General features: G+C 44.7%; 1 protein-coding gene across 3 annotated transcripts in view; it reads left to right on the forward strand.

Annotated features, from left to right (window-relative positions):
- Positions 1-23,835, forward strand: part of ANK3 (ankyrin 3) — a 902,861-nt gene that overhangs the window by 342,829 nt on the left and 536,197 nt on the right. The window contains exon 1 of one of the 3 annotated variants that reach the window (XM_073596287.1): positions 17,936-17,957. The exons of the other annotated variants lie outside the window; for them this stretch is intronic. Within the exon in view, the coding sequence (XP_073452388.1) occupies positions 17,955-17,957 (3 nt within the window). The 5' untranslated portion in view covers positions 17,936-17,954. Of the gene's footprint in view, positions 1-17,935; positions 17,958-23,835 lie in introns of those variants that run through there. 3 annotated transcript variants of the gene reach the window in all.

Consider the following 23,835-nt stretch of genomic DNA (forward strand, 5'->3'; position numbering starts at 1 on the left):
TAGGAATTACATTTAATCGTCGATTCTTGGTATCGTAACTGAAGCTAGTCCAACATTAGTAAGCAATGTTCATTTCCTCCAGCCACCCACTCCAAACCTTATTAAATTTCAATTGGCAGCCTCTATTAAGATAGGTATCTTTATATAGTGGAAGATTATCGTTAACCAAACGTTTCCACTGGACATTTGTGGGGGGATAGGGCTTCTTCCATTGAAATGTTATGGTTTTCCTAGCGTAAAATAGAAGCAAGCCAATCATCGTGCGTTTAGCTACAGCAGGAACTAATTTTTTTATAAGGCCCAACATACAAATCTCCATAGACAGTGGTAGATTAGTGGATGCAATTTTATTGATTAGGCCTAGTACCTCCCCTCAGAATTGTTGTATCTTTGGACAATGCCAAAAGATATGGGAAAAATCTCCGGGGGTGTAGCTACATCTCCAACACTTAGGGGAGTGGGCAGGATTTATCAAATGAAGTCTGTGGGGAGTGAAATACGCCCGGTGGACTATTTTAAATTGGACTAACTTGTCACGTATAGAGACTAGCGAACTAAAAGGGAAGTCCCAAACACCATCCCAATCTTCGCCACTCAAAGCTGGAATGTCACGCTGCCAACGGGACAAAAGGCCGTCCAACGGAGGCAAGGACTCATAGATTAAATGCTGATATATGTGAGATATAGGTTTTTTTGTACAACCGGATCTAAGAGTAGTCTCCAGTTTAGACTGTATTAATATACAGGACGAACGTGGGAATTGGGCTTCCAAAGCATGCGAAAGTTGAAGATAACGGAACTGATAGTGCTGCGGAAGATTATACTGGGAGGAAAGCTGACAAAAAGAAAGCAGTGAGGTGCAAGACACCACTTGTGAGATTAATTTTATACCATATCTAGTCCATATCTGGGGGTCAATAGATTTGTAAAAATGTGGTAAATTGGGGTTTAGCCATAGGGGTGTATTAGGGGAAATTCCCATCTGGCTGTGTTTTTCAATAGCCAAGCCCATTTTCCAGGCCCGTAAAGTAGTAAGCATAGACGGAGTTAATAAGTGTGGGGCACATGGGCCTCTGTAAATTAGGTATTGAAGAGATTCCCAGGAGCCTGCCACAGTGGCCTCCAAAGCGGAGGCCACATTGGTTTTATCAGGATTTAGCCACCAGACCACTGTCACCAGCTGTGTCGCCAAAAAGTACTTATAGCAATCTGGAAAGGCCATACCACCCTGCGATAGTGGCCTCATTAATGTAGTTAACTTATATCTCGGTGGTAAGGAGCCCCAGAGAAACTCTGAAAAGCGTTGGTTTAGTTTAGTAAAGAAGGATTTAGGAATCCACTGCGGGGAATGGCGGAATAAATATATGAATTTGGGGATGACCTTCATTTTAAGCAAGTTGACCCTTCCCCATACCGATAGGGGGAGATTATTCCATGCCTTGAGTTTAGCTTTCATATCCCCCACTACCGGATCCAAGTTTAATTTAAGAAAATCTGAGGCTTGTGCAGAGACACAAACCCCAAGATATTTAAAGGAGTCAACCCACTTTAATGGGCTATCTGGAGAGGATGTCAATTTGGCTGCTTGATCTATTGGAAATAGAGTAGATTTTGGCCAGTTTACCCGGAGGCCCGTTACCATGGAGAAAGTGTTGAGGAGTGACAGAGCACCCTGAAGTGATGGACCCGCGTCCCCCAAAAATAAAACCATGTCGTCAGCATACAGGGCTACTCTCTCCTCCAGCATGCCTATCCTAAGCCCCTTAATATGAGGCGATGTACGGAGAGCCTCTGCAACTGGCTCTATAGCTAGAGCAAATAGAGCCGGAGAAAGAGGGCAGCCCTGTCTAGTTTCCCGAAACAGTTGAAATGGAGTTGAGAGTCTGGAGCCCAAACGAATCGATGAGATGGGACACCTATAGATCACCTGCAACCATGATATAAACCGTAGTGGAAAACCCATTCGACGTAGAGTCTCCCACAAAAAGGGCCACTCCACAGTGTCGAATGCCTTTTCTATATCTAGTAGGGCAATAGCTCTGGTACCGGAGTTATTGTGTTGGGCATGAATATTGGTAAAGAGTCTCCTAAGATTAACGTCGGTTGACCTTTTAGGCATAAATCCTGTTTGATCAGAGTCAATAACCGAAGGTAATAATGGATATAGACGGGTAGCCAGCAGTTTGGTTAAGATTTTCAGGTCATTATTCAATAGGGCTATTGGCCTATATGAGGCACATAGCTCTGGGTCCTTAAGGTCCTTATGGATCAAAGTAAGATAGGCCTGGTGCATTGAAAGGGGCAGATCAACTGATTTTTTAGTTAGACTGAAATTCGTAGTATGCCTGTGTTAAAAAAAAAAAAAAAATGATATAACTGTAGACAAAAACAGGTGCTGTATATACCAACTTTTATAAAACTGTTGATTTACTGGGCATTTTTTTAAATGATTTGGTTCTATTGATACAATATATTATGGTATCTACAGTTAACAGTTTTTTGTTTGTTTCATTAACCCAAATGATGGCATATTTATTATTAGGGATATATAATCCCTAGGCAAAAAAAGTTTTTTTTTTTCACTATAAATGGGGGAAATCTCATCTTAAACAGCTTCCACTTGCACAGGTCTACCCATTGAAAGATTTCCCCATACATTGCTCTTCAGTTGACAATTTTCATTTCATTTCATTCAATTTTTCATGTTCCTTTTCTTCCTGTCCCAGTAACTTTGTGTTGTCTCCAGAGAGGGTGAATGTCCACATACAGGGTAGTTGCCTCCTCTCGGCCTATTTTAACCTGAACCACTTGCTTACTGGGCACTTAAACCCCCCTCCTATCCAGACCAATTTTCAGCTTTCAGCGCTGACGCACTTTGAATGATAATTGCGCGGTCATACAACAATGTACCCAAATGAAATTTTTATCATTTTTTTCCCCACAAATAGAGCATTCTTTTGGTGGTATTTGATCACCTTTGCGGTTTTTATTTTTTGTTAAATAAATGTAAAAAGTCAGAATTTAAAAAATAAAAAAATTTCTTTTTATATTTTGTTATAAAATTTTTAAAAAGGGCATTTTTCTCCTTCATTGATGTACGCTGATGAGGCAGCACTGATGGGCACTGATGGGTGGCAATAATGGGCACTGATGTGTTATACTGATATGCAGCACTGCTAGGTGGCACTGATTGGCACCACTGGTGGGTATTGATAGGTGGCACTTGTAGGCATTGATAGGTGGCACTCATGGGCATTGATAGGTGGCACTGGTGGGCACTGTCAGGTGGCAATGGCAGGTGGCACTGGCAGGGGGTACTGGTGGCACATATGAGGCATTATTGCCTCTTCCTCTTCGGGACAGATGTCCCTTGCTGATGAGCCAGTGATCGTTTTTTTTTTCTCCTCACGCTGTCAGCACGAAGAGAAAAAAAAAACAATCACAGAGCTTTTGTTTTGATAATGTGATCAGCTGTCATTGGCTGAGAGCTGATCACTTGGTAAGGGGCCGGGAACTGCCCCTTACTCGGATCGGTGATCACCTGAGTCTCAGTAACTCGGTGATCACAGCGCGCTCCGCGCGCACCCTGTAGGGCGTGCACAGGGCGCGTGCACAGGTGAGGCCGTCATATGATGGCCTCCCAGGAATTCAGGTCCGCGCTGTAGCCGTCATTCGGCTATAGCGTGGATGTCAACTGTTTAAAGTGATACTAAAGTCTTGTTTTTTTTTTTCTATAACAATAACAAACATGTTATACTTACCTGCTCTGTGCAGTGGTTTTGCACAGGGCAGGCCAGATCCTCCTCTTCTGGAGACCCTTGTCGGTGCTCCTAGCCCCTCCCTCCTGTTAAGTGCCCCCACAGCAAGCAGCTTGCTATGTCCATTTAGACACGGAGCCCCAACCTGGCCTTGCCCCCTCTCTCTCCTGATTGACTAGCTGACTTTGACTGACAGCAGTGGGAGCCAGTGGTTCCGCTTCTCTGTCTCAGCCAGTCAGGAGGGAGAATCTTGGATGGCTGAGACACTCGTGCACATCACTGGACAGAGCGGGACTTCAGGTAAGTGTTAGGGGGGCTGAGGGGGGTTGCTGCACACAGAAGGCTTTTTATTTTAATGTATACAATTCATTAAGATAAAAAAAGTCTGACTTTACAATCCCTTTAAAAAGCCTCTACTACTGTGCCTGAAACGCGTGCATTTTTGAAGCATGTTTGATGGTAGTACTGTGACAGGGGGTATAATTTTTTGCTGTAGCATGTCTACAACACCCTCCGGCTGCTGCGTTAGGTTAAGCGAGGTAGTCTTGGGGCAGCAAAACCGCGGCTCTACTGCCAATTTTTCAAACGTTATTTCTAACAGGTTTACTATAAAACTGAGTAAGAAGCCAAGTGTAACCCCATATGGAGGCATAATCTGTATTATGTATAGGTGTTGCTTTGCGTAGCTATTATTAAAACATCAGCTTTATTTTGTAGATATAGAATGTAAAAAGACTGATTGCTGATGTGATGTCAGAACTGCTGAAGCAACAATTGAAACATTTGACCATCGCTCTGCATTTTGAGCGTACTGTGTATAATCAGGTAATTTGTATAACGTGGTGACTCAGTAAGAAAAATAATCAGAACAATGAAAGTCGTGATTCACAATTGCTTTCATGCATAAATCTTTTTAAGCAATGTGAGTAATGTGTTTTGGATATTACAGGTACTTGTGACAAAATGTAACGTATAACAGAAAAGTCATTATTAAAATAAGTGCATTGCTTCTCTTTATAGTGTGAGTCATTCATCTGTTAATGTAGTGTTTGCTGCAGTGTGGTATATGTACTCATACTTTTGGACGCTTTAGTATGAGTGTTGTGCACCAGCAGGAAAAAGTTTGACAGTCCAGAAGACTTTTTATCTTAGAAGAAAATTTGGGGCCTCTAGTTAAAGTTAGACCAACCCTACTGATAAGTTGGCCTAGGTCAATGCCCAGCTGCACACTTCCATGCCTGCCCAAGTGGTAATACGAGTAGTTGATCATCCAGTTCCATTGCAACCCAAGGTCAAAGTTTATCGTATGTCCTTATATGGATAGACCTATACAGAAAATACCAATGTCAAAAGCATTGCTAATGATCGAATGCCAGAAGAGTCAAACGCACACGTTCCTGTAGAAATGGCTGTGCATGTAAGTGGGTGCTGAGGTGACCACCGCCTGGAACCATAAAAAGTCAGAGAGAAAGAATGTCACCAGCACACCATGGATCTCCAGAATGGGTCCAAACTTCTAATCAGCGATTACATCGTTACAGCAGATAGCAATGTTTCGGAGTGGCGCAGGACCCCTTCATCAGTCATGGTCACAAGTCTAAAACAAGAGGTTCCGCATTCCAAAATGTTGCCATCTGTTGTAACAGTGTGATTGTTGATTAAAGCTTTGGACCCGTTCTGGAAATCCATGGTGTGCTGGTGACATTCTTTTGCTCTGACTTTTTACGAATGCCAGAAGAGGACTGATATTAAATTGATGTTGTGGGGGTGACATTTGTGGGATGTCTGCTAGAATACGTATCAGTTCTTCTTTTTACACATAAGTGTGAATTGTTCTGAGGTGTTTTTCAAGTTCCTCTCTTGACGCAGCTTTCTCTATGCTTTATAGCAGAGAGAGAACCCAGCTATACCAATGCTTAATAAATCTGTCCCTAACTTGACAGGCATTGTCTCCTCACCACTAAAATAGTTCACATTCAGTTGCATGGGACATGTTGAAGCATGCGTTCTATCCATGCTCCCTGTATGTCCAACATGTCTAATGCAATGGAGTTGTGGCCATGTTTTAGACATTACTCTCATATAGAAGGTATGTGTGAAATATTTCATGATTTAGAGCTTTGTTCATGTGCCTTTGGCATCATTTACATGGACTTTGGCTGTCAGAACCTTCATGTAGCATTTGCAAAACATTTGGTCAGTTTGAAAACACTTAAAAGCAGCCTGGGGGAAGTTGATTTAACCTCTGCTAAGCAGTAAATGTATTTTCAGAGAGGAAGTGATATCATAAAAGAGTTGATATCTGTGGTGAATTTTGATGTTTTTTACTGTGTTGGTTGTTCATTTTTTCTTTGTTTGGCTGTATCTGATTCTGCACTTGGAGAAACCCAACTGTCATTTTAAAGACATGGATTCATTTTCCATCTTATTCATATTCATCACTGAGAACATAGCTCGCTACGCTGGAAAATGGCCTCTGTCCATTCTCATCCCCTTAGCACTGCGGAACTGTTTCATTATAGAAGGAATTCTCCATGGGGATAGAAAGTTCAATAGGTGTATGAATATAACACTACAGACACTTATCATGTGCCACATGTGGGCTTCAAACTGTCTTAAGAGGGCATTCCAATAGAATTATATTGGAGCCATAGTAAAGTGTTAGCACCTGAAGAAAATGGAAAATTGTAGGAGTAGGTTGTATATACAGTAAATATATGGCGGCAAGGTGGCTCCGCTGGGCAGCATCACGTACCTGTATGTGATCCTGAACTTCCGGGTCAGGGGCGTGCACACGTGCCACCGGCGACACACTCTTGCTGTGATTGGACATAGCGAGAGCCAATCAGCCGATCGTTCAGGACACAGGCAGAAGGGTGGTCTGCCTATGTAAACAAGGCAGATCGCCATTCTGTGAGAGGGGAAGGTTGTGATCCTGTGTTTCTACAAAGCAGGAACACGGATCTCTGCCTTTCCATAGTAAAAGCACCCCCCACACAGCTAGAAAGTACGATCTCCTACCCTGCCAGTGTCATTAGTACAATGACCCGTGCATATTTTTAGCACTGATCACTGTATTTGTGTCACTGGCCCCCAAAAAGTGTCACTTAGTGTCTGATTTGTCCACCACAGTCCTGATTGCCGCCATTACTAATAAAAATAAATAAATAAATAATCCATAAATCTATCCCATAGTTTGTAGATGCTATAACTTTTGCGCAAACCAATCAATATACGCTTATTGGGATTTTGTTTACCAAAAATATATAGCAGAAAACATATTGGCCTAAATTAACCAGTTGCCGCCCACCCACCGTCAAATGACGGCGGGACGGTGTGGCTCTCGTTCTGGGACAATGTCACATAACGACGTCCCAGAACGGCTGCTCTCGCATGCCTGCGGGGGCACACAGCGTGGTGATTGAGGCCGCACCATGTTGTTAGGACACAGCACAACCCCGATCTCTGTAAACAGCCTCGATCTCTGTAAAGAGCCTGCTCTTTAACCATGTGATCGGCTGTGTCCAGTCACAGCCGGTCACATGTAAACACGGAGATGCCAGTAATCGGCGCTCCTCGCCTCACACTGACAGTGTTTGTGGCGAGGAGAGCCGATCAGCGGCATCTCCACGCAGGGGGGCATCTAGGCATGTAATCAGGGCACTGCCCAATGGTGCCCTGATTACAATATAGCGGCAACAGTGCCACCAATCAGTGCCAGCAGTCAGTGCCCACCACTGCCCACAAGTGCCACCAATCAGTGCCCATTAGCGATGCCAGACAGTGCTGGCTATCACTGCTGTCCATCAATGCCACCCATCAGTGCCCATCAGTACTGCCTATCTGTGATATCAGTGCCTCTCAGTGCCCACCAGTGCCACCTATTAGTGCCCATCAGTGCCACCTATCAGTGCCCATAAGTGTGGCATATTAGTGCCACCTAATCAGTGCCCATAAGTGCCACCTCGTCAATGCCCACCAGTTCAGCCTATCAGTGCCGCCTCATCAGCGCACATCAGTGAAGGAGAAAAATTACTTCGTTACAAAATTTACTGACAGAAACTAAGTAAAAAAAAATATTTTTTTCAAAATTTTTGGTACTTTTTTAAAGTAAAAAATAAGAAACCTAGCAGTGATTAAATTCCACCAAAAGAAAGCTCTATTTGTGTGAAGAAAATGATAAACATGTCACATGGGTACAGTGTAGCATGACCGCGCAATTGTCACTCAAAGTGCGACAGCTCTGAAAACTGAAAAATGGCCTGGGCAGGAAGGGGGTGTAAGTGCCCCGTAGGTAAGTGGTTAATGAAGAAATTCCATTTTTTTCAATTTTTTTATTGGCTATGTTTTATAGCAGAAAGTAAGAAATATATATATTTTTTCAAAGTTGTTAGTCTTTTTTTGTTTATAGCGCAAAAAAAAAGCAGAGTTTGATCAAATACTACCAAAAGAAAGCTCCATTTGTGGAGAAAAAAGGACATACATTTTATTTGGGTACAGCGTCGCATGACTGCGCAATTGTCAGTTAAAGTAACGCAGTGCTGTATCACAAAAAGTGCCCTGGTCATGGTGGTAAACCTTCTGGAGGGCAAGTGGTTAATCCAAGTGACAGCCAACCCCGACTGTGTGTACTAACCCATTTACTACAATCATAAAAATGGATAGACATTTGGTGAGCATTTCTCTAGAAGCCTGTGTAAACAAGGCCTTTGTCAGTATGGGGCCTCTTCCTCTTCTGTGTGGCCTGTGTGTAGCCCATACTTTTTGTTTGTTTCAGATAGAGTAGGAAAAGGTTAAAGCCTGCTGTTGGGTCATTATTTGATGTCTGTGTACCATTAAAAAAATTGTTCCATTCACTTCCATTCCCAAAGAGTTAGAGGAAATCTCCCAGATTGAGGAGAATTCCCTTTTTAGACAGTTGTTTTCTGAGCAAATGTCAACATTAGAAAATTTCCCTCCTTTTTCTGGAGAAAACTCTATGTTGGATTTCCCCTAACGTTCTCTCTCGGGGAAAACGGTCACCATTACAGATAGGTGCGAGGGTGGGGAACGTAGACAGAAAAAAAACTTGAAAAATGATTTAACCCTTCCTCACTTTTTTAAACACAAAAAAATGCCATAAAGATACTTTAAGGTTTTTTTCACAGGGAGCGTATACATCAATGCCCCATGTGAAGGCTGTGTATATCTGCATGAGGATGTACAGGTGTTCCGTGCATCTCTGTGCAGGCAGTCCCATAGCTGTCAATTGGGACACAGCTGCTGCTCCCAATGTGACACTTACATAGTTGCCAACATTGTAAAAAAAAAAATGTGGGACACTCTTGTGGCTGTAGGCGGAGCCGTACAATAATTAGGGGGCGGGGCATTCGTTTGTAGGCGTGGCTTAGGAAAAATATACAAGTGCGCCGCTGCGAAAAATGGGCATGGTTTATGCTACATAGTGGGCATGGCTTAAATGGGCGTGGCTCAAGAGGGTGTGGTTAGAGTCTGAGATGAATGAGGGATGGAGAGGGAGAGAGGGGGAGAGAGATTAGAGGGGGAGAAGGGGAGAGGGAAATGAGCGGGACAGCAGCCCCAGATCCTACACAATAAAAATAGGTGTATTCTAGAAAGTTTAACAATTAGCAGATAAAGATACTCCAAACACCTGGTGTTAGCACTTCAATCATCCCGGCACCATGGTTGTTATGGTGTCAGGATGATTGAAGTGCATTATTTCTATTATTACATTGAAATATAAAATGAAATCATTCAACTCACCATAATGCAGAATCAGTGGGATCCCTGAGCATGTCACTAGCCACGTCACCTGCCACCAGCCGTCCGTCCTTGCGTCAGATGTCCCAGCAGATTCCGTCCTTGCATCAGATGTCCCCAGCGGAGCCCCCCCTCACACCAGGAGTCCCCGGCGGAGCCTCCCCTCACACCAGGAGTCCCCGGCGGAGCCCCCCCTCACACCAGGAGTCCCCGGCAGAGCCCCCCCTCACACCAGGAATCCCCGGCGGAGCCCCCCTCACACCAGGAGTCCCCGGCGGAGCCCCCCCTCACACCAGGAGTCCCCGGCGGAGCCCCCCTCACATCAGGAGTCCCCGGCGGAGCCCCCCTCACATCAGGAGTCCCCGGCGGAGCTCCCCCTCACATCAGGTCCCCCCGGCGGAGCTCCCCCTCACATCAGGTCCCCCCGGCAGAGCTCCCCCTCACATCAGGTGTCCCCAGTGGAGCTCCCCCTCACATTAGGTGTCCCCAGTGGAGCCCCCCTCACATTAGGTGTCCCCAGTGGAGCTCCCCCTCACATTAGGTGTCCCCAGTGGAGCCCCCCCTCACATTAGGTGTCCCCAGTGGACCCCCCCCTCACATCAGGTGTCCCCAGTGAAGCCCCCCTCACATTATGTGTCCCCAGTGGAGCCCCCCTCACATTAGGTGTCCCCAGTGGAGCTCCCCCTCACATTAGGTGTCCCCAGTGGACCCCCCCTCACATCAGGTGTCCCCAGTGGAGGCCCCCTTGCATCAGGTGTGTGTCCCCAGTGGAGCCCCCCCTCACATCAGGAGTCCCACAGCGGTGCGCCCCCCCACCTCAGAGGTGTCCTAAGCATGGCTAGAACCCCCGCCTCTTTCCATATCAGACTGGCAGCGGGGTGGGGGGTAGGCGGGGCGGGGGTGGGCGGCGACGCAGGAGCTCTGTCTAGCCCCCCCAGCCGTCTTCCTGAACTTCAATAAAATTGCGGCCGGCGGAGACAATGTCTCCACTGGCCGCGGACCTCTAGCGGCGGCGGCTTCGAAAACCGAGAACTGGATTTCTCGGGACATTTCCCACAAATTCGGGAATGGAGTCCAAGTCCCGGGAATGTCCCGGGAAATCCGGGACAGTTGGCAACTATGCACTTATGTTGGCACACAGCCCAGAATGCACCCTGGGTGCTGCCTGCACAGGGATGTGCGGAAAACCTGTGCAGATAGAAACATGGCATTTACACGGGACATGGATTGAAATGCCCCAGGTGAATGAGGCCTGAAAATCTGTGACTACAGAGATGACAATAACACTGCTGGAGACTCACTAACTGACATGTTCATGTTATATAGCAGGCTCAGCCCTTCAGAGACCATCTGATAATCTGTACAATTAGATGGTCTACAACCCATTGATACATCACAGTTCATGGTATTATGAGCCGCTGAATTTTGGGCTCCCCCCACAGCCAGGCCCCAAGCACTTTCACGGGCTCAATAATCAGTCCAGGGGATTTGATTTTGTTTTGTTTATTTAAAAGGGTAAACTTGAATAGGGATAGGGATGCATGGGATGCCCAGAAACAAAGAACTTTAATTTAGATAAACACTTGAGGACTTGCTAATGCCTCTGGCTGCTATGAACTGACTCCAACTGTGCTGCCCATCTATGAGAGAAGTGGTGAAGCTAAAATAGCAACAGAAAGGTTCCAAACTGAAGTTGCAGGTGCAGCTTCTGGCAGAAATACCAAAGCACCTGGCTGCTACTGTCCCAAGATAGAGATACTGGGGTGCTTCTGGCTGCTTTGTGCTGGCTCTAAGCTGTCCCCTGGTCCCAGACTTGTAAAATATTGCGTCTTAAGGTCCTTTCACACTGGGGCGGTTTGCAGGCGCTATTGCGCTAATAATAGCGCTTGCAAACCGACCCGAAACAGCCGCTGCTTTAATTCCAGTGTGAAAGTCCCAAGGGCTTTCACACTGGAACGATGCGCTGGCAGGACGGTAAAAAAAGTCCTGCCAGCAGCATCTTTGGAGCGGTGAAGGAGCGGAGTGTATACCGCTCCTTTACCGCTCCTGCCCATTGAAATCAATGGGACGGCGCGGCTATACCGCCGGCAAAGCGCCTCTGCAGAGGCGCTTTGCGGTGGTTTTAACCCTTTCTCTGCCACTAGCAGGGGGGTAAAACCGCCCCCGCTAGCGGCCGCATACCTACGGTAAAGCGGCGCTTTACCGCCGACGCCCGCCCCAGTGTGAAAGGGTTCTTATTGTCTTCTTTGTAGCCTTGGGGTATGTTGAAATGGAAGATACTCACTTAGTCCCTTTAAAGCGGAACTCCACCCAAAAGGGGAAGTTCCGCTTTAAGGCCTCTCCCCCCCTCCTCTTTCAAGAATGACACTTTTTGAGAGGGCGGGTATCTGATTTTGACAGTTACCCACTCCCACTGCCTAGGCGATTGGAGTGGAAGTTCTCCTCCCCCTTCGCAGTCTTCTGGGACACGCCACAGGTCCCAGAAGACTGTGGGACCATTAACAATGCGCAGCGTGGCTTGCACATGCCCAGTGGGCACCCAGCTGTGAAGCTGGAAGCTGTCACAGCCGGGTACCCACAGTTAAGATGCTGGCACCAGGAACCTGAAGGCTAGTGAATTACTATCCTGGGTGAGGACGGTGCTGGATTGTAGGTCAGGTGAGTCACTGTTTAATAAAATTCAGCAGCTGCAGCATTTGTAGCTGCTGACTTTTAATTTTTACACAGGACACTGGCGCTCCTCTTTAAGTAGCTCCTTGAATCCAGTAGTCTGTAGTGCTGTACTGACACACTGCTGCACAGGCTGGGTCTGGATTCCTGGAAGTCTTCAGCTTAAAGAGGTTGTAAACCTCCGAAAAGAAAAAAAAAAAACCCTGCAAGACAAAGGCATAATGAACTAGTATGCATCACATACTAGCTCATTATGAAATACTTACCTTATAATGAGGCCCTGCAGTGCCGCCTGCACTCCACCCCCATGGCCGACATCTTTTACCGGAGTTACTTCCGGGTTCGCGGGCTCCGGCGCTGTGATTGGCTGGAGCCTCAATTACGTCACTCCCACACATGCGCGCGGGTGCCGCCAGTCACAGCACAGCTCGAGCGGGCCGTTTCTTCAGTGCGCATGCGCCAATGACGTCGGCAGCAGCGCATATAGTGAATATCTCCTAAACTGTGCAAGTTTAGGAGATATTTACAGTACCTACAGGTAAGCCTTATTATAGGCTTACCTGTAGGTACAAGTGGTGTAAAAGGGTTTACAACCACTTTAAAGAGGAAGTAAAGTCTGTTGTTTTTCTCCCCCTTTTTTCTTCCCTGCAAAGTAAAGGCATAATGTGCTACTATACATCGCATACTAGCACATTATGTGACATTTATCTGCAAAACAAAGCCCGCGACGTCCCCACTGCAGGCCGCATCCATCTTCACCCATCTTCCTCCAGCCGACTCTATCTGTGTGATTGGCCGGAGCCGTGTGACATCACTCCCGCGCACATGTGCACGGGAGCCGTCGGTCACGGCACACGCTTCGGAAGACGGGTGACCGTTCCTTCAGAGCACATGAGAGCACGGATGATATCATCCATGCAGTATACAGTAAATATCTCCTAAACGGCACACTCTTAGGAGATATTTACAGTACCTATAGGTAAGCCTTATTCTAGGCTTACCTATAGGTACAAATAATAAAGGGAGGTTTACAACCTCTTTAAAGCAGTTGTAAAGTCACTGATCACAAATCCTGGAATCCCCTCTGTTACAGCAAGATATACAGTGTAGTGTATTTTTGAAAATTCTGCAGCTTAATACCTTAGATTTACTGCACCTCTGTGCAGTCACATGACCTCTCTGATCTGAGAACTACAATGGGAGGGGCTAAGATTCCCCTCTGGTGTCAGTTGGGAGAAGAGCGGTGGGAGGTCACGTGACTGTACAGCGGCACTCTGAAATAAGGTATTGCTGCATAAAAACATAAACACTGCTCTGTATATCTTGCTGTAACACAGGGGATTCCAGGATTTGTGATCAATGACTTTACAGCCACAGCAGAATTAGCAGTGGGAGGGGCTAGGAGGAGATGGCTCATACACAGACTCCCGAGCTAACAGGCAGGGAGGGAGGGAGAGGAAGAGGGAGAGACTGCGAGATGGCAGAGGCACATAAAAACTGACCACAGTATCATGGATCAGCAGCCATAATTACTGTGGTCGGTTCACATAGGGGGACACAGGAACAGACAGGCTTAACCAGGTAGTTTACAGCATAGAGAGGGACAAATTACACAGCGCAGTCACAATGCTGTATATCATGCTTTAAAGGAGCAGGATCTTTTATTTATTTATTTTTTTTTTAATCAGAAATAAAGTTTATTGAGCATAATAGTCAGTACATCTTACAGGTGATGGTTAACAGTTCACAATAATTGTTGATGTCAAAGGCACAGACTTTTACATTGATAATTGTGACATGTCATTACAAGCCAATATCGGGGTACATATCTTACATTGAGTTGCTAAAAGTTTGGACATATGCAGAGGTAGGAGATATTGTGCCATCGCACATGCAAGTATTGTGGTTTGCTAGTCTGTGCATGTAGAGGCTTCATTTATCCATCTGTCCCATATTTTATGGTATTTGGCAGGGCATCCACGATGGGAATACAGAACTTTTTTGTAGGGTAGGACGATGTTCACCGCCCTCTTCCACTGCTGCACTGTTGGGGGGCTAGGCCGAAGCCACTGTTGAGCAATCTGGCCATGAAGAGGGTCTCCTGCATGAATATTGATAGCTATTTCTCCTCCTCCGATACTGTGAGCAGGCCAAGTAGACATTGGCGAGGGCACAGCGTCAGAGGAGAGCCCATTTGATCGTGGAGAAATTTAACTATTTGCAGCCAGTAATTTTGAATGATTGGACAAGACCAAATCAGGTGATAGAAGGTGCTAGAGGTGTCACCACAGCGAGAACAGGCCGAATTGGCGTCCGGTCTGTACTTGCAGATGCGTGCAGGGGTGAGATAGGATCTGTGGAGAATGTATAAGTGGGTGAGGCGATCTGATAGTTTCGGGGATACTTTTGCACTGGTCCCTAGCATGTCCCCCCACTGGTCGTCATCCAAGGTCCCAACATCAGCTTCCCACTGAACCCTTAGGTTTTGAGTATGGTTAGTGGCTACGGTTGTCAGGAGGGTATTATATAGGGTGGAGATCATCTTTTTCGGGTCGTCGCCTAAGAGAAGGTCAGTGACAGTCACCACCTCCAGGGCGGGCATATTATTACTGAATTGGGATTGAAGGGCATGACGAATCTGGAGATATCTGAAAAACATGTGATTGGGGAGGGCAAATTCATCTTTTAGAGCCTGAAAGGGCTTGACCCCCCCTCCCGCCACGACCTGTTTTATTTATTTTTTTAGGGTTACAAGCACAGGGATCCCTCCAGACAACTGGACTCTGTACCCGGATTGCCAGGCTCCTGGGTATTTATGGGTTGTTCCTTCACCTTCTGGACCTCGCCTCCCTTGGGATTGGTGGGAACTCTATAAATATTGAGGCTGCAGGCTCTGTTCCTCCACCCTCTAAGTTCTAGAAGCCAGGGGGAGGTAACTGAGCCACAGCCTTGGAAGCACTGCACAGTCTAAAAACAAATTAACCCCTGCTCCTCTGCATACAGAGGAGCCAGACTACATTTATCTACACTAGCAACCAGGAGGGTACTACATTTATATATATTTATTTATTATGTATACATAGCATTTCATATAGTAATGTTGAATATACAACTGTGATTTAACAAATAAATATAACAAACTGTAAATAAACTATCCTTTGTTTAGGTTTAGTAATAATTGTCTGTATTGCGCTGACTTTATCCCTGTTAAGCACCTACCTTGCGCCCCATTATTCCCTGCATAGCGCCGAATTGATTACTATTGGCGCATGCCTTATGCTCCGTTATCCTCCACTAATGCTTGCTTTGCGTCCCATTATTCCTTACTAGCGCCTGCCTTTCGCTCCGTTTCTCCCTGTTAGCACCTCTCTTGCCATGCCCGGTTCACTGTTCAATACTCCACCTCCATCATAGCGTCACTCACACTAGCCGCTTATATGCCCACCTATATGAACGGCCATTGGTTGATGTGATTATGCCAGGCCAGGTGGGTGGAGTTCGCACTCCGCTGTCAACGCAAACACTGTACAGAGGGTGAGCTCTGAGAGCTTCATCATCATCATCATGTATGCTGATTGCATCCATCACATGAACACTCCTGGGATCACTACACACACACTCAGCATCCATTCCAAATGTTTTATTCATAGACGGTGTGCCAGTGCAAATGTCAATAGGCAAGAAATGCAGTCCTCAGCACACTGTCCCAGGGAGGTGATCACTACAAATAACTCAATGATTTCCTTCTCATAGATCTCCTGTGTACTCAGTATATCAGGCTGCACTTGCTTACTCCCCAGAGTTGTACACAGACCTTCCAATGATTGGTAAATTATGTCCACATAAACAGAATGCTGCAGATGAATGTCTGTAGACAGGAGTACACCCATCAGAGTGATGCCCATGTCCTTTCTGCTCCTGGGCAGGGCCATCTTTAAAGCAGGGCAAAAGGGGCAGCTGCCCTGGGGCCCAGTCATTGTTGTGGGGCCCAAAGCAGCTGCCCCTTGAATCTGCGCTGCCTGCAAATAGTTGATAAGTGGATTTGGGTGAGCCCAAGAAAATGTTTGCCCAGGGTCCAATCAGTGTTAAAGATGGCCCTGATCCTGGGTTGTAGAATTGTAGGATGATTGTATCTCAAGGAGAGATGTCTTCCTTTTAGTCAGCGCTCTGAATAGCAGACAGAATGAATGTACTGCCAGTAAACACCACTATCAATGATTTCCCAAAATATTCACACAACTTTCATCCAGAATTCACAGCGTTTTATAATTGAATCCGCTAAGAAAAATGTGTGGATCTTGGGCAAAAGGTGTGTAAATCTTGTGTAATAAGATTTATAAACCCAACTATGGTGTCAGTGGGAAGAATAATGCCCCAACTATGGTATCAGTGGGATAAATAGTGCTTCTTTGGTGTCAGTGGGAGGTATAGTGCCCTAAGGGCTGGATAAAGGAAAGCAAAGGGTCACATCTGGCCCCTGGGCCGCAGTTTGGAGACCACTGGTTCTAGAAGATTAGTATGGTACAGAAGCTGATTGGTTACTGTAGGATAGGCAATTTGGTTCTGTTTCACAGTGATATAAGGCCTGGTTCACACCAATGTGTTTTTAATGCGTTTTGCAGAAACGCACCTTTAACATGGTTTTCTATGGGACACGTTCACAGCCGCTGCGTTTTTGGACAGGGTTAGGGACTTTTGTTTCCCGCAGCAGGTTGCTTTTTGCATGTGATAGACTTCTGTGGACCCACACCAAAAACGCAAGTGTTGTGTTTTTGATGCGTTTTATGGGGGGGGGGTTTGTTGCGAATAGGAAAGTACGACCGTTCTGTTCATGTAGTACAACTTTGATGTGCCTTTGATGCTACCTGAGTGCCAGAGAGTGTAAAGTCACACTACATGAACACAACTGTGATATTTTCCTATTATTCCTATTAACAAAAACAAAACGGAAAAACACACAACAACCACATGTTCAAAAATGCAAAATGCGCCAGTAAAAATGCATCAACCGCAACCTGCATAGATGTGAACCTAGCCTTAACCAGTGGCAGTCACCATAAAATTCTGTATCAAACCCCAATGAAGTGGTGAATTCCAGCTAGTCAAAAGAAAGCCAGATTTACGTTTGTTTGCACAATGCATGTTTGAAGATTACTTGCATGTTTGCTGTCAGGCAGGATAGGATTGTGCGCGACACCAGTAAGCACGCTGGGGTTTGCTGCTATTTGTGGCTCCTTTGAGATGTCAGTTGCCTAGGAGATCACTGGCAGACTCCCAACAACAACCTGCACCCGGCTGGCCTACAAAGAGAGAAAGCTGCCACAGATCTCGCTGCGATCATTCGATATTTCCTGAAGGGATAACCACAGCGAGACCTGAGATGCTTACATATCCATCACATGCCCCATTGTCTCATCTGTTGTGCGATCCCTTAAACAGTCTGAATGTTTCTGTTCAATAAATGAATTCTTTCTCGTCTCTAATGTGTCACTCCATCAAATATCCCCCTCACCCCAAGGTTAAACACTCCTGTTTCCTTTTGCCACGTCAGGCCTTGATCCTACTTTGTGTCCAGACCAATTAGTAGCATGGTAAAGAGCTTAGCCTTTTGCGATTAGCAAGCTCAAATTTTGTCCTTTTCTCTTTCCAGGTAAGTGACCGTGAACCGTCTCTTCTCGTTATCACTTTCTATGGTGCTATGTTGATGATGGCTGCTATGTTAACGTTGAATTTTCTGATCCCCTGTGGATTTAAAACCTGAACAATATGGTAAGTGAACGTTACCCGTCTTGCGGAGGACTGACCACATCTGACAATGGCCGTTAATTCTTTCCAAGGGAACAGAAGCTTTATCTGGAATAAAGTGGCCACTCTGCTAAATTGGGAAATATTGATTTTCTGTTGATATATGTGTTTTCTTAAGGCACTCGGCACTCTGGAAGCTTGCCCATGACAACGTGTCAGCATTTTGTGCTAATATTTGATAATTGCGTATGATGAGAAGAACGTTTATTGGTTGCAAGCTAAATGGCTGTGCTTTGTTGTAATCACTGGTATGTTTACAGGGCCTATAGTAATGAGAAATGCCCCTGAATATCCCCAAGCTGGATTACATTTCTCCACTATTTTGCTTGTGTTTGGCTTGGCATTTATTTGGAAACGTATAGCCCTGTAAACCACAGATAAACATTTGTGGATGTATTTAATAAAAATAATTTAGCACTTGCTGAAGCTGGTATCTATTTGAGAATTATATACAGTACTGTCATTAGTCTACAAACTTGCTCTAGTTAAAAATGGTGCTGGACTTGTTTGAATCGCTCTGTTATGGAGACTAGGAACTTTTTTTGCCAGTAGTAACCAATCTGTTTCCCTTTATCGTTTTAGGTCTGGTTCACATCTATGTAGGTTGCAGTTGATGCGTTTTTCCGGTGCATTTTTCTTTTTTTTCACATGCGGTTTTGATGTGCTTTTAAAAAAGCCTAAAAAAGTCTAAAAAATGCAAGTACTGTGTTTTTCATGCATTTCCATTGAAGGCAATGCAAAAAATGCAACATGCTGCAGAAAAAAAGTCCCGGACCCTTTCCAAAAAAAACACACCGGTGGAAAACGCACAGATGTGAGTGGTACCGATAGGAAACCATGTTAAATGAACTGTAGTGTGTGTCGGCAAAACTGAAAAGCACTGAAAAATGCATAGGTGTGAACCAGGCCTTATGCAGTTCCAAAAATGAAACATGGATTCTGATTGTATGCAAATGGTGCTGCACTGTTAGTAATGAATGCAAAAGTGATTAAATAAGTGAATGATGTTGTGGTAAAAGCCAATAAATAGCAGTACATATATCATAAGAAAATCCAAACAGTGTATAAACAAATAATGTAATAACTACAGTCATAAATAAAGTACTGTGTGACTAGACTGACAATGAGGTTGTGATGAAGTCCAAACAGTATATTGCACACAATTAAAAAATTTAACAAATGTCCTGAATAAATAGGTTGGCAATGGGAAAGGGGGTGAATAGAGTGCTGGATCCCCTCTAACACTCTGTGCAATATGCAAAAATAAATATAAGTGTCTTTTTGTCTTCTGTGCAGTGACACCTCAGTGCAGGGTGGCCTCTCACCTTACAGCTGTAAGGTAACAGCATATGAAGATAACAGTGAAGATCCTGAATAGTATAGTAGGTCACGCTGTAAACTTCTTGTGGATAACATAAAACGAAAATCCTCTACGGGGCCTCTTTCTCCTGATGGATGGTTCCCACTACGATATATATAGTAACGGAACTTCTTTGGAGCCAGTGAGCATCATGGGTGTCCCTCCCGGGCTTACCCCTATGGTATATAAAAGAAAAGGGGTTCCAGATAGTGTAGTATTGTAAAACCAGACAATGCTTTATTAAAATGAACAGCTGTGGTACTCACATGAACAACAGTGTAAAGAGCTAATCTCCATGAGCGGCGAGCTTGCACATTGACGTCACTTCCTGTGCCTGTCTGTCCCAACACGTAGCGGCACGCTCACGTGACTTCATCAGGGGAATATTCATTCACTGTAGCAACACATCTGGGTGGGCTCTGGTCGCACTCTCTGCGTCCTGAGCCCACCCTATTTTGAAGCCTATTAGAGCCTCTGGCTCGGGGCTTAAAAAAACCCCTGGCCGCTGTAATTCTTGCGCCGGTGCCCTGAAAGCATGAATAGGGGGTGGCCGCGGCAGCCATGGATAGATTCATGCCATGCATGAATCTATCCATTGCATATAGGGGGTGGCCTGGGAAGAGGGGACAGGGCCTGGGAACCCCTAATGGATGGGCCACCCCTGCAGTCAGCTTTGATCTTTCATTTCGAAAGCTTAACTGAACAGGCTGAAGCTAGAAGCTGATTTGCTCCAGATTCTGGCTGCTCCAGTTCTGCTCCAGTTATGATAAATTCCTCTCTTTATATCTTGCTTGGATTAGTTAAAAGAAAACCTATCACCAGAGAGGAGCCAGAAGGTTAGTAAATCAAACCGTTAATTGATTGGCTGTCATTCTAACCTTCTTGCTCTAATACTTTGAGTCAAAGACTTATATATAAAAAAAAAATAAAGATCTCTGATAAAGTGTAGTTCCACTATCATTAACCCTGTGTATACATTCCGTGACTACATATTTGCTTTTTTTAAAATTGAAAACGGCACTAGCTCCTTAGTTGTTGATGGCAGCAGCATCTTGGTATGGAAGTAAATGGGAAGAGGTCCAATCCTATCAGACATGGAGATCAGGTGCAATTTTTTGGGATCAGAGCATTTTCTACTAGGAAAAATACATTACTTACTTGAAGAGCTGTTATATGACCTGGCCTTGTCGTCGTCCAATCGCATTAAAATGACTGCCTCCACTGTGCCAGACACCTAGCATGGATCAATGTTGTGCTTGTCAGAGTTATATTTCACATAACATTTCAGAATAAAATGATTTGCAATATGTTAAATCCAATATATTATATCCAGTTTTTTGCTTAATGAGATTTGGATATACAAGGAACAAACCAGGTTTCAAATTTAGACCTAATTTAATAAAAAAGGAAAGGGAATGTACATTCATTTTGTATATATTTCTGTCTGTTATAGTAATATTTATTAAAAAAAAAAGTTTATTTTTTTAATCCGGTAAATATGGAATAATCTATATGAGTATTTCAGATTAAAATTTTTACGTTGAATACATTTTTATTGTTTACAATGTAAAGATTGAGACAGTGACACTAAAATGTCATTTGCAAAAAAGCAAAGAAAGCAAAGTTCCAATACAGAGAAACAAAAGTTCTAATTTTAGCCCCCAATTTATATGTTGTGCCTGTGCCTAAATATAAAGGAGGTAGCTTCTTTCCTGGCACTTTTTCTATAATTAAAGCTGAACTCTGGGCTGCACCCTCACTGCAGGGGTTAACTGCTCATTTATGTCTAAGGGGACCTAGTACAGTAGTTTTACCTACCTTATCCTTTGCACATGCAGGCTCCTCCAAACTGCTAGACTGGTCCTCCCCTCCGTCGATGCTTCAAAGTTCTCTAATGTCATCAAGGTCCAGGGCCTTGCTTTGGACGTGAGGATGCAGAGTGTCATGTACCTGGTAGCAGTCTGAATCGATGAGGTTGGCTTCTCTTGTATCTTCAGCCTGGATCCCACTGAAGGTGAAACACATGGTGCCGAGGGACAGGAGGAATACGAGTGCTGGCAGGTGTTGATAGCAGAACTTGCAGCAGGAGATGCAGGCTTGCAAAGTCAGGCAGGACATCAAGCCAGGAGCAGATGTGAAGCACACAGGATCAGCCAAGACGAAAGGGCTATTCCGCATATACTGCAGGTTCTGGAAGCATGGCTTTTTGAAGCTCTCAGCAAGCTTTAGACAGGAACATACTGCGATGACTCAAGCAGTTATGAAGTACAGCTGAAGCAGACACTCACAGGTAGTATGAAGTCAAATCGGTGGCAGGAGCGAGGTCACAGGGGTAACCAAAGTCAGCAGCAGGTGGGCAGTGAGGTACAGAAGCGTAGGTGGAAGCGTGGTCAGGAACAATGTCGGGGCAGGAACGGGTGAGCAAAGGTACAGGCAGAATCCAGGATCAGGTCAGTAACAAGCCCAGTCATCAATGGAAATCGGATACAAGATACACTCGAGACACAGGAAAAGCTGAAGACCAGAAAGCACTGACAGTGAGCAAAGTGCATTTCATAGCCCGTCTGGCACCAGAAACTTTGGGCACGCTCCCGCATACGCCTATGCTCATTTTCATTAGCGATGCGCTTGTGCTCATTTGTATGAGTGATGCTATGCACATATCTATGTTCCAGTGGCCGTACTGGAATTCCGTTACACCGAGGGGCAGTCTGCTGACAGAGCATTAAGGAGCACTGTCTGCCAGGGCAGCAGAGGATCTGTAAGTAAAACCGACTTCTTATCCCCTCAATGGAAAGGGGCAGTTAACCCTTGCCGTGTGGGTGCAGCCAATTACTTTTTCGGGGGCTTTACGCTTCATGTAATAAAGCAGTTCAAAGTGTGAAGACAGGACTCTTTAAAGTTGAATTTAGTTGGATTTTCCACCAAGACTGCAGGTACCTTTTAATCTGTTGATATACAAATGATCCTTTTATCTAAATAATTATATAGTAATCAACAGTTGTATGGTTATTTGTATGGTCAGTATATCGGATCTAAAGGTAATCTAAATGGCATGTGGCCAGACATAGAGTAAATTTAAGTCTTTGCTCCGTCTCATCCACTGGATAGAGGGAAGATGTGCAGCATATTGTTCACATATAGAAACAATTTAACACTCTCAGTATTAATAGTGCTGGATAAACAAATTAAATGTAATATAGTGTACAAAGTAGTCTATGCAAAATCTTCTACAAATGAAGTCTTCCAAAGCACCTCAAGTGACATCAAAGAGGCTTTCAAAGAGTTCTTTCTTCACGCCACCACTGATTGTAAATCCCTCCACCCACAATTGAACGCATACCACCTCACTTGCCTTTTTAATTACTCGAAGGCACTAGCGCTTTAGTATACAACGTCTCCAGAATGCCACCTCAGAGTGATGACTCTTCAGTATGCTGCTATTCTTTCATTTTCCAATCAGTAAGCTTGGGGGTATTTTTGAAGAAGCAGTTTGTTCTGCGGTGGAGGTCAAGGATCTGTCTGCATTATTTGAAAGAAGATTGTATAACCAAAGAGTGGCTACACAGAAGTACAAACCTTTCACGTATAAAACATTCACTTATATGTATTTTTACCATGTTTTAGCTGCTTGACTGGTCCTCTGCCTTAAAATAATATAATATATATTTATCGGCGTATAACACGCACCCCAATTTAAAAGGGAAGTTTCAGGGAAAAAAGTTTTTTTTTTAAATAAACCAATTTGAAGCAAAATAATGGTCAGTGAGCATCTATGCAGCCTGATTAGTCCCCAACTGCAGCCTCAATGCAGCCTAATCTGTGCCCATCTGCAGCTTCAGTGCAGCCTGATCTGTGCCCATCTGCAGCCTTATCTGTGCCCATCTCCCCCATCAATGCATCTCACCATCTCTCATCTCTCGCAGGAAAACACAGAGCCATCATCTCCTGTTTACTCGGCTCTCAGCTGGCATTTACACACACAGTCCTACCTCCGCCATTGGCATTGGACCAGCTCCTGTGATAGACAGAACACTGGTCCAATGCTGGTGGCAGAGACGGGACTGGGTGTGATGTGAGAGCTGAGTTAGAGCCGAGTGGAGAGGAGATGACGGCTCGGTGAATTCTGGCGGCACTCGTCCCCCTCCTTCACCCTCCGAGGTACGTATAACACACACCCGCGATTTTCCCCCTATTTTCAGGTAAAAAGAATGTGTGTTAAAGGCCAATAAATATGGGTATTTATTTTATGTGGAGCAATCAGTTAAAATCAATCACTGCACATTAATGCTCTTTTTGGAAGTGGTAATTTTGTCTGCTTGAGAAGTTTAGGAGCAGAAGTTTTCATTCATGGAATGCCAGATGTCTTTTTTTTTTTTTTACTTAAAATAATAATTATATTTATTAATAAAGTAATGCTGACATATGAAACACTAATCCTCATGATGTGCGGTAGGTAAACTTTAAAGTGTATTTGTGGTC

The sequence above is a fragment of the Aquarana catesbeiana genome, linkage group LG08 (assembly GCF_042186555.1).
Source record: "Aquarana catesbeiana isolate 2022-GZ linkage group LG08, ASM4218655v1, whole genome shotgun sequence".
NCBI classification, from domain to species: Eukaryota; Metazoa; Chordata; class Amphibia; order Anura; family Ranidae; genus Aquarana; species Aquarana catesbeiana.